This window comes from Podarcis vaucheri (assembly GCF_965113315.1).
Source record: "Podarcis vaucheri genome assembly, chromosome: 5".
In the NCBI taxonomy this organism is placed as follows: domain Eukaryota; kingdom Metazoa; phylum Chordata; class Lepidosauria; order Squamata; family Lacertidae; genus Podarcis; species Podarcis vaucheri.
Genome location: NC_138763.1, coordinates 70,781,235 through 70,792,578, shown reverse-complemented (window position 1 = coordinate 70,792,578; position 11,344 = coordinate 70,781,235). Strand labels below are relative to the sequence as shown.

At 42.7% G+C, this 11,344-nt stretch overlaps 1 protein-coding gene across 1 annotated transcript; it reads right to left on the bottom strand.

Moving 5' to 3' along the window:
* Window positions 1-876: 876 nt before the first annotated feature.
* TFAM (transcription factor A, mitochondrial) lies at window positions 877-9,868 on the bottom strand. Its single transcript, XM_082225004.1, has 7 exons — window positions 9,681-9,868; window positions 7,164-7,297; window positions 4,943-5,013; window positions 4,623-4,772; window positions 3,023-3,118; window positions 2,362-2,418; window positions 877-1,526 (listed from the first exon to the last, which is right to left on the bottom strand). Exons 1-7 carry the CDS (start codon window positions 9,851-9,853, stop codon window positions 1,272-1,274), a joined length of 936 nt encoding a protein of 311 aa, XP_082081130.1. The 5' UTR covers window positions 9,854-9,868; the 3' UTR covers window positions 877-1,271.
* Between the last annotated feature and the right edge of the window lie 1,476 nt (window positions 9,869-11,344).

Sequence of the window (11,344 nt, the reverse complement as noted above, 5' to 3'; positions counted from 1 at the left end):
ACATCAGGAAGAACTTTTGACAATGGAATATAGACTACTTCAGAAGGTGGTGGGCTCTCCTTAATTGTAGGTACTTAAACAAACGATGGATGACCATCTGTTAAACATTCTTTTGCTCAGATTCTTGCATTGCAGGGGGCTGGACAAGATGCCCCTTTGGGTCCTTTCCCAAACTCTACAATTCTCTTATTCTATTAATGAATCTCCATTGATCCAATGGTTCCTGGTGTCTCCAGCTAGTGCTGGAAAAAAAACTCCTGTCTGAACTGCAGGAGAATCACTGCCATCAGAGTAGATAATAACAGGATAAATGCAGCTTCCTTTTCCCCCTGATACTATAGCACAGGGATGTCCAACCAGTAGATTGTGATCTACCGGTAGATCCCCAGCTGCCAGCTGATCCTGGTAGATCACAGGATCCTTATTGTGTACAAAAAGCTATGGGGGGAAAGCTAATAAATCCTCCCAAAAAAAGCTCAACAACTCTGGGCAATGCACCCCACCCCAAGCATGCTCCTCCCTCCAATGACATGGGTAGATTGCTGCTAGTTTTTTTTATACTGGGAGTAGATTGGTGTCTCTTGGGAGTTGGATATGCCTGCAAGACTGCAGCAAGAATGCCGGTGCAAGTGTTTGGATCAATATGCCAGTTGGGTTTTTAAACTTGTTTATGTTTAAAATAAGGGTTTATTTGATACAATAAAATGCATTTTGAAAACATTCTTAGACAGAAATGACCTTGTTCAGATTTGAATAAAATGAGAGGAAAAAGTGTTTTATATGAAACTTGCTAGTTTTATTTTTTTTCTAAGCAATATAAATAAAAGTATGCATTGTCGGTACGTATAAAAATTGAAAAACACTATTGAAAATCTGTACGTTCAGTAGTTCTTTAATTACAAGGCTGAAATCAGCAAATATACATGCTTTCTCCAGTGATTACATGCATTTACACACAAAATAAACTTGCAGCCTACATTAAATTTCTATTTCTAATTAGCAACTAGACATTATGAATTTATACAGATCACGGGATCTGCAAAAAGAAAATTTATAAGAGAATGCTTATTTACACATTTATGGAAAAAGCACCTCTTCTCTCGTGATTAATCACTGCTTAAATTCTCTCAATCTTGATTTACTCTACTTACTTGACAATTTCCAAAATAAGTCTAACCTCTGATTTGGGAGTCTTTCCTTTAATGAATAGACTTCACTTCAGTCTCTTTCCACTTGCAATCACAAATGATGAAATCCAAGTATTTTCCAACTTACTCCTCAGACTGCCTTGCCTTTACTTTCTTTTTCGCTGCAGCTGAGGCAACTTTGCTTCCCGAAGGCTTCTTTAATACTGTAGCCCTCTTTTTTGAAGCAACTTTTTTTTCAGTTTTCTTTCTTTTTGATAGTTTCCTTCTGTTTTTAAAACGTATAAGATCTTCGCGTCCAATTTCTGCCATTTGCTCCTCCCATGATTTCATTTCATTTTCATAACGGATCTTATCATCCTCAGCAAGTTGCTGATATGTCTGGAAAATAATGCACAAAGAAATGGAATTAACATACTGAAAAGTTGTTTGTGTTAAAAGGTGATATACTACAGAAATGTCAGGATATTTACTTTCCACTACTAGAGACATCTCTGAAACATCTAAGGACTAATATTTCATGTGAAAAGTATTTACACATGTTTGTTTCATGCAGCAAAACGCCACAAGCTGGTTATTATGACCCCTTGTTTTTGCTATGATGCATAATCTTCCTTATGACAAGCACATGCATTTTAAGACACAGTTTCACGTATGGCTTAAAGTGATGCCAGGATCAATCCCTGAAAGCATGATTACTCATACAGTTCCTTCAGGAACACAACCCGAGGCATTTAAACTTTTGGTGGCACAAAGTGCCAAACAGGTAACTGACATTCTGATTTGTATTTCAAATTTTACAATTTGAATCAGAATTTGAAACAGTGATTCAGCCATACGTAAGTATTAAGATTTCTAAACATATCTACAGCTACACACACACACACACACACACACACACACACACACTGACTTGATTCAGACTTAACAGGAAACAATGGTGTCGTCCTTCAATGTACTGGCTAACATTATTGAGCCAGGAGTTTGAAAACTTTGCTTTTAATTTTAAAATGAACTGTTATCTGGATGCAAGTGGTTGGTCTCCACGGCCAGTTCTTACTATAGGTGAATGGCATGTATTGAATTATTTCACACCTGTACTGCACCTTGACTGTCACTACTAGAACACTTGGCTGCACATTTAAGCATGACAGATTCAAATTCCTAAATTTAAATGTCAATTTATTGGAATTCAAAGTCACTTTTATGACAATACCTTCTTTTGGGAACTGCTCATTTTTTGCCATTCATCAAATAAATTTTTCATCTTTGCCTACAAGAGAAACAAAAACATACAATGATATTTGCTGAAGTTCTGTAGCAGAAATCTCCCTACACCCACCCACCTGCCATATATTTATAATGCAAGATATGCAAAATATGGGTGCTACATAAAGTCAGTCTTACTCAGAATAAACCAATCAAAATATATTATTAAACAATTTAAGTCAATTGAGAAAGATTTAACCCCCCCCTTACAGCTGCACTTGTTTTATTTTTTAAATACCTGCAGGAGAGCTGGCCATGGATCTCCCATTGTCCCAATGAATTGGGCCCTTACTCATAGGCAACATTTAAAGTTTTCATATCCATTAGCTGCAACTATCAAGCTAGCTTGGAATTTCAGTATATGTAGCCTGATAATGCCAGATCTTTGACAAGCTGTTCAGCAGCTATTGTGTGGAAATCTTGGTCAGGGACACTGCTATGAAAACCCGTGAGGCACTCAAAATACCGTAAAACTCCAACTGGACCTTCAACAGATTATGGTAATAATGGGAAATAGCCATTAACTCAGTTATAATTTTCATTCTCAATACGAAAGACAGAATCTTCATCCTTGTAGCTGTTAAAATGAACAACCTCCCTTGGTTTACCTGAATTGAGATTCCTTTAGCTTCTTGAAAGTGTTCAGACATATAAATGTTGAAGGCACTCCGAGGTCTTTTAGGTTTTCCAAGCATTGTTAGTTGCTAAAATGACAAAAGGATATCAGTGAGCAGTTGTCTCAGGTGTTATTAAGTTCAGCCATAGAAAACACCCACACACCCCTTTATGTCTAGGATTTAGGGAATGGCAGACTTGGACATTCAGCAGACCAAGACTTAGACTTGTACCCTATGAAGTGCTGCTCTGAAGGACCCTCTGACCTTTCAGGTGGAAGCTTTTTGAAGGAGGGGTATAAGAGGGCACCACAAGGAAGGGGAGGCTGAAAAGCCCCATGCATGCGAGAACACCAGACACTTCTGAATCCCAGCCGTACCAGACATACAATTTCCAAGACAGATAGAATTGAAATCAGAGTTCTTCAAGTCACATTAAAAAGAATATATTGTTAAAATCCAAAGATTCCTATTAAAACTGGCTTAAGTTAGAAAACCATTGCCATTTCTGTGTAAAGTGTTGCAGTGCTTTATGTTGAGTCCTGTAAGACCACAGTAGGGAAAGGGAAAGGCCAGCCACGCTGCTGACATGATGACACGGAGATCTGTCAGGGATGTTTTAGCTGAGATTCCTGAATTGCAGGGGGTTGGACTAGATGGCCCTTGGGTCCCTTTCCAGCTCTTATTCTATGATTGGAGCACACAGCACCAATTCTGTGCCAACAGCACTGGTGGCTGTGTGTTTCCATGCCCAATTCAAACAGGTAGTTTTAACCTTTAAAGCCCTAAATCAGGGGCCCCCAAAGCTTTTTGAGTCTCTTGAGCACATTTGGAATGCTGTGGGTACCACCTGCTCTGGTTGCTTTTCTACCCACTTCCCTGCTCCAGACAGAAAAAGCACAGGTGCAAAGGTGCTTTTTGTTTTCATTTTGCTTTTCCAGCAGCTTTGGGCAAAATTCAGACCCAGCAGAATTAAAATAGATGTTATAGAATCTGCATGATTTTACACAGATCCCCCCAAAGTCACAATCAAATCAAAGTTTAAATTAATAGATGTACAGTAAAAAAAATAATCTGTTCTTAGAATTGAAGCAAGTTCAAACACTTAGCTCTTATTCCAATGTTAGTTTTTATGCTTTAATACCATTTTATTATTTGTATTGTTTGAAACTCTGTTTCTGTACACCACTTGTGTACTTCCTGAATGTAGAGTTGGTTTATAAATTCTGGAATAAAAAAATAGAATAATTTAAAGCTTTTCCTTTTATACTATTCGTAAGCAGCAATCATAAAATATTAGGCACCAGTTGTAAGTAAACAAAAGGAAAAAAGTTGTGAGTAGCATCAGAAGACACATCACCTTCATGTGTAACTGGTGTGAAAGCATCATGTGTTTTGTACTGAAACCTTAGTAAAAGGTGGCAAACGTTCTTCAGGTACTTGGACAATGAGATCATCCTATTTCATGACCTAACCTGTTCCTGTGACTGATTTGTTTTAACTGTTTTTATTTCTGAATTTTAAAATGTAACCTGCCCTGGGACCTACTGGTGAAGGGTGGATAATAAAATTATAAAGATTATTTAGTACTAACCCTCTTTTTTCTTGCTGCTCTTCTTTTTTCCACTCTCCTTCTCTTTTCCTCTTTCAAAGCTGCCTCCTGGGCAGGAGTTAGTTGTGCTTTGTATTTGATCATTTGTTCTTTGTAGATCTGTCTGTCAGTCTTGGCGGCTGCTTCATATGGCTAGAATATGAGCAAACACAATTTTACTAAAACTTGTGAAAAGCGTATATATCTGTTTCAAATAACACAGAACCCTAGGCATTAAGGAGGTCTCTTCAAACCAAGGAAGCAATTTTATTAGTAAAATAGAATAACATTCTGTTCACATGAACACCAAAATCCATGCTTACTTGTTTGTCAGATGCTGGCAGCTCCCTCCAAGCGTGTGCGATCTTTTTTGTGATGTCCACAACACTTACGTCTGCAGAGTAAAAAAAAAAAGCTACAAGGATGAAGATCCTGTCAAATTTAGTGTCAAATTTCAAAAACAAATTTAAGAAATAAACAAACTCAAATTAACTTCATCACTGATATACAAGTTGGGTTTGACAGACGTATAGCCAAACTATTTGAAACAAAGCTAAAATTTGGTGTGCATTGCACTAAACACCATTGTTACTCAGAAGTCAAAACACAGAATTTATAAAAATATTTATATAATGCCTTAGAGTTCTCAGAAGTGTGGTTTACAATTATGAACATACATGTTAATACAACAGAAACAGAGCAATAAAAATAGTGAAAACAATACTTTAGAAGACAGTCTCAAAAAGGATTAATCAATCAAATACTATCAAAATCTTGGCAAAATAACATCATCTTGGCCACCTACCAAAGCCAGGGGCTGATGAAATCCCACCAGTAGATACCTTAATAACTGGGCTGTGACCAAAAAAGTCTCACTTCAGCTGAAGCTGGGCAAAAGCACTCTTAGCCACAGCAAGGCTACCTGGATATCCAGCAGCACCCCTAAACTACTAACCTGGTCCTTTAGAAGGAGTGGAATCACACCTAGAACAGGCCATACTTCCACTCTCAATGTGTCTACATGCAACACGAAGTCTCATAATATCAGCAGCTAATCAACTCGTGCAAGTTCTCCATACTTCTGGGTGCAAGTCTGGTTCCCTAAATATATATGTCCATTATATTGCTTATTCCCCGAACTGCTGCACAGTGACACCACTCTATTCCTTCAAACAATTCCTCAAAACCTGCCATTTCTGGGCTGTTTTACTCGAAAGTGAAATGAAGCCTAAATAAGTGAGGCGTGTTATTTATTTGCTTGCATTCATTCTCTCCTCTTCTCTGCTGATTCACAGGGTAAAGTAAAATTTCAGAATTGTTTTTGAGTATATTACTCAGCAAAGTGATATGCATACTGATTTTGTGGTATACTTATGATTACCTAGCCAAATTTAGGAACATACCACATCCACTTGGCTCTTTCCTTCCATTCTAAATATGGTACAACCTATCGGTTTTTGCAGAATGTGGGCTCACAGATTATCTAAATACAAGTGTACACAATGGCTATAAATGTAATGAAAAAAGAGGCTCTGGGGATTACCGTATTTTTCGCCCTATAGGACGCACCAGCCCATAGGATGCACATAATGTTTGGGGGGGGGGGGAAATCAAGGAATTTTTTTTTATTTCCCTCCCAGGTTTGCGCAGCCATCCCCAAGCTAGAAGAGGGAGACAGAGCGCTCCGTCTCCCTCTTCTGCCTTCAGGGAAAGCCTCCCTAGCCTCTGTGGGGCAGCGCACTCCGCTGCCCTGCAGAGGCTTTGCGCAGCCATCCCCAAGCTAGAAGAGGGAGATGGAGCGCTCCGTCTCCCTCTTCTGCCTTCAGGTACAGCCTCTCCGTGGGGCAGCGGCTTGCCCCGCTGTCCCCCGAGCTTATGGGGCTGGCGATGGGGAGAAGCAAGCTTGCTTCTCCCCCCGCCAGCCTCCAGATCAGGTCCGGGAATAGCAGGGTGGCGGCGCTCCGCCTCCCCACTATCCCCCGAGTTTGTGGGGCTGGCCGGGGGGGGGGGAGAGAAGTAAGGTTGCTTCTCCCCCCCCCCGCCAGCCTTCAGATCAGGTCGGGGAATAGCGGAGTGGTGGCGCTCCGCCTCCCCACTATCCCCCGAGCTTGAGGGGCTGGTGGGGGGGGGGGAGAAGTAAGCTTGCTCCCCCCCGCCAGCCTCCAGACCAGATCGGGGAATAGCGGGGTGGCGGCACTGCGCCTCCCCGCTATCCCCCGAGCTTGTGGGCTGCAGGCTGCTGCTCGCAAGCCTTGTGAGCCCGCGGGACCTCCCGCCGGGCTTGCAAGGCTTGCGGATAGCTTCCTGAAGCCTGCATTCGCCCCATAGGACGCACACACATTTCCCTTTCATTTTTGGAGGGGGAAAAGTGTGCCCTATAGGGTGAAAAATACGGTAATTTGCTGCGCACAGAAAACCAACGATTCAAGCAAGTTAGGAGAATCCTGGCAAAAAAAATAAAAGGCCAGTCAGTCTTTTAACACATTTTACAAAACAACAAAAACTTTTATTACAGTGAAGTCTCATTCTTAGTGAGTTCCTTACCTGGATTTTGTTTCTTATAAAAGGGTTGCTGTTCTTTATAAAAGCGAATGTATGCTGTCAGTGGCTGCTTTGGACGGTTATCTGAACTACTTTGTTTTGAAAACCATTTCTCTACTGAACAAGTCACACTGCACCTTTAAAAAAGCAAAATTGATACCTATTAATAGAACAGAAGCTTCAGATATAATCAGACATTACTCCAAGGAAAAAAGAATAGCCTGAAATCTAGTGGAAATGAATAATGCAGCTACATTAACAAATATAAAAAATAACAGCCTGATGTGGTATAGTGGTTAGAGTGTTGGACATGGGAGAGCAGGGTTCAAATGTCCACTTGGGTTGTTGTGATTAAATAAGGTTGAGGAGAACTATGTCACTTTGAATTCATTGGGAGAAAAAGATGGGATGTAAATGCAATCAATCTATCTATCTTCTACCCAATCCCACATTTAGCAGACTTCCAAGGGCACATTTAGAACTTGAACTTTTCCTAGACTCACCTAAGAATTGTATGACCAAGCCCAAATGGGTCAAGTGGACACAAACAGAAAAACCTGCCACAAAGTTACCTCTATGATTTTGGTTTGTACAGCAGACCAGCTAATGTGAGCTCTGCTTTCACCTCTATCCTCTGTAACAAATTGTCATAGGATCAGGCTCAGTTTAGAGATCAGATGCAATCACACACACTTAATTATCCCCCTACAAGTCCTATGCAACTACAGAGTTAGCTAATGATGATGTAAACCGCTTTGAGGTGTGAGTTTTTAAAGCAGTGTATAAATCTTATAAAATAAAATTATTTATTTTTGTTTGGATGCCATTAATTTCAGCAGACCAACAGCTTTGAAGGTGAACAAGAGAAATGTACAGTCTGGACCAGATAAAAAGGTACAGTGGTACCTCGGGTTACAGATGCTTCAGGTTACAGACTCCGCTAACCCAGAAATAGTACCTCGGGTTAAGAACTTTGCTTCAGGATGAGAACAGAAATCGTGCTCTAGCGGCGCGGCAGCAGCAGCAGCGGGAGGCCCCATTAGCTAAAGTGGTGCTTCAGGTTAAGAACAGTTTCAGGTTAAGAACGGACCTCCGGAACGAATTAAGTTCTTAACTTGAGGTACCACTGTATTAACTAAATATAAAACCCTATTACCATGCTCCCTTAATAAAAACCACAGCATTACTTTGTGTTGTTGAAGGCTTCTTTTTCTTAATAAAAGTTAGAACCAACTTACTCAGCTGAAGCATATTGGTGGAGAATTAAGCTAGAAAAAAATAGGTGAGAAATTCCAGCTGAAATGCTGAGGAAAATATGGGTTTCACTTTGATTCCCCTCCAGTCAAGAACCAAGTCTCAAACAAAAATCCTTTCTAATCAAAAGATATCACCACAAGGTGGGCAGTAGCCAATTCTGGCTCATATTCTGAGCAGGGAAAATGAAATACATTTCTGCTCCATAGCACTCAGAAATTCAAGTCAATTTTCTAATAGGTAAGAGTCATCAAGCCTCTTGAGACTCTGACACTAAAGGCTGAAAACAAATTTATGTGCTGGTTGTGTGGGTTCTTCCCAAGGAGGATGCAATTATACTGAAGACACGGGATATAGATTATATAAATAGATAAATATATGGATGGTGTGCCTAGGCATTAGCCAAGATTTATGTTGGGGGCATGCATAATGTTGGGGGGGAGCAGAACTGAGTTATCTGTGACACAATTGGTTATTTTTATTTACTTGATTGGGGGGGAGAGAGCAGCTGCCCCCCCCTGGAAATGCCCACGATTGTGTGCATCAGGTCAGAGAACATGGAATGATTTTTGAATATTTCATTCATATGCACGTCAAGTGCAAAGTTACTATCTCCCTGCCTGCCAACTTTCACCAGTGTTTCCAAGAAAGGTACCAAGCCTGGTAAGAACACAACAGAGAGAAACAAAGGGTGGTTCAGACTTTTTAAAAGTAATTCTTTTATTGCACAAGAGCATGTAGGCACCCCAAAAGATAACCAGGTAGCAGATACAAAGTAATACAGAGTTGCCGAATAAAACCACAACAGCAAACCAGGGTGATGATAACGCCAAGGATGCAGATTCGGTGTCCCCCCCCCCCTATACGGGGCAGCAGCATTGCAGGGGGCTGGACTAGATGACCCTTTGGACCCCTTCCATCTCTACAGTTCTATGATTCATTGAATATCATATTTTATTTTTAAGTATCCTAACTCCACCTTGAAGAAAACTGGAAAACAGCTTCGCTTCCCTATTTCAACTCCTTCCCCTGGAAACATCCACAGGGAGACTTCACTCTCCAGACACCCCGAGCTCGAACCTCGAGTTCTGGCAACGGCATGAGGAGGAGCAGTAGCAGCAGCAGCGAAGGACACCGAGCAATTCTGGGCTCCCTTTGCCTCACTGGTCAGCGGGCACCGGGGAGGACCGAAAACGGCTTTTCCTTTCCTCGAGAAAAGTGAGGGGGGAGATGCCAGGAGAGGAGGCCGCCTGAGGAAATTGTTACCTGAGGAAATAACGCGGCCCAGAGACAGACGACGACCACACGCGGGACAGCAGCGCCGCCGCCATAGTAGCGCCGACTCCGCTCAGCCCTCGAGCCTCAGAATCATCGCGCGCCACTGGCGCGGGGCATTGTGGGCAGCCGAGGAAACGACCCGACGCTCTGCTTATCTGCATTCCGCGCAGTCGCAGCCGGGAGGCGGGAGGGGCGGGGACTGGGGGGAGAATGACAGGCACCTGCCAGTGCGTGCGCTCGCGAACGTCGAGCAGGAGGGGGTGCGACACAACGACCGTATACAAGGTCTCACTTCCGGTTCTCTATCGGCGCGCCGCCATATGCGGGGACGAGAGGGGTATAAATATATACACATAGGTATGGTGTGCTTGGGCATAGCCAAGATTTAGTGGGGGGCAGGCATTATGTTGGCGTGAGGGAGCAGAGATATCTGCGACGCAACTGGTTAGTCAGGTCTTGGAACCTTTGTTCCGCTCAGTTGGGGAACCGCGGGTGCTTTAATTCTCTCATTACGCCGCTTCTCTTGGGGAAGCGGCAGACGCGGGCTCGGATGCTTTTCTGCGCGTGCGTGTCCTTCCCGTCGGCGGGGAGGAATGTTTTGAGGAGCGGAGGGGAGGGCGGGAAATCCGGGTGGGAAGGTAGTTTTTGATTGGAGCGCGGTCGGTGGGCGGAGCCAGCGCGCCCTTCTCCGGCTGTGAGGAAAAGGCGGGTTTAGTTGCGCGCCTTTCCCAAGTTGCGAAGTGAGGAGGGTTTGGTTGGTGGAGTCGGATGAGAGGTTCGAAGCGCTTCTTATCCCTCGCTGCTAATAGGAGGAGGGGAGAAATAAAGGCAATATTGGATCAATATGGATTCGCGGCAGGGAGAGCAAAAAAGGAGGGAAATCCTGCTTATCTGCAGTAATATAATAGCCTGGCTATTCTCTTAAGGTAGGAGACCCTGAGCAGCCAGTACAAAGCAAAGCCGGACAAATGGATGATGTCCCAGGAAGTTTGCTTTTGCAAATTATTAATTATTATTATTAATTGACCCATCACCTCCTGGCAAATAGAAGGAGAAGAAATGGAGGCAGTGAGAGATTTTACTTTCTTGGGCTCCATGATCACTGCAGATGGTGACAGCAGTCACGAAATTAAAAGACGCCTGCTTCTTGGGAGAAAAGCAGTGACAAACCTAGACAGCATCTTAAAAAGCAGAGACATCACTGTGCCAACAAAGGTCCATATAGTTAAAGCTATGGTTTTCCCAGTAGTGATGTATGGAAGTGAGAGCTGGACCATAAAGAAGGCTGATCGCCGAAGAATTGATGCTTTTGAATTATGGTGCTGGAGGAGACTCTTGAGAGTCCCATGGACTACAAGAAGATCAAACCTATCCATTCTTAAGGAAATCAGCCCTGGAAGGACAGATTTTGAAGCTGAGACTCCAATACTTTGGCCACCTCATGAGAAGAGAAGACTCCCTGGAAAAGACCCTGGTGTAGGGAAAGATGGAGGGCACAAGGAGAAGGGGACGACAGGGGACGAGATGGTTGGACAGTGTTCTTGAAGCTGCTAACATGAGTTTGACCAAACTGCGGGAGGCAGTGGAAGACAGGAGTGCCTGGCGTCCTCTGGTCCATGGGGTCACAAAGAGTCGGACACAACTAAACAACA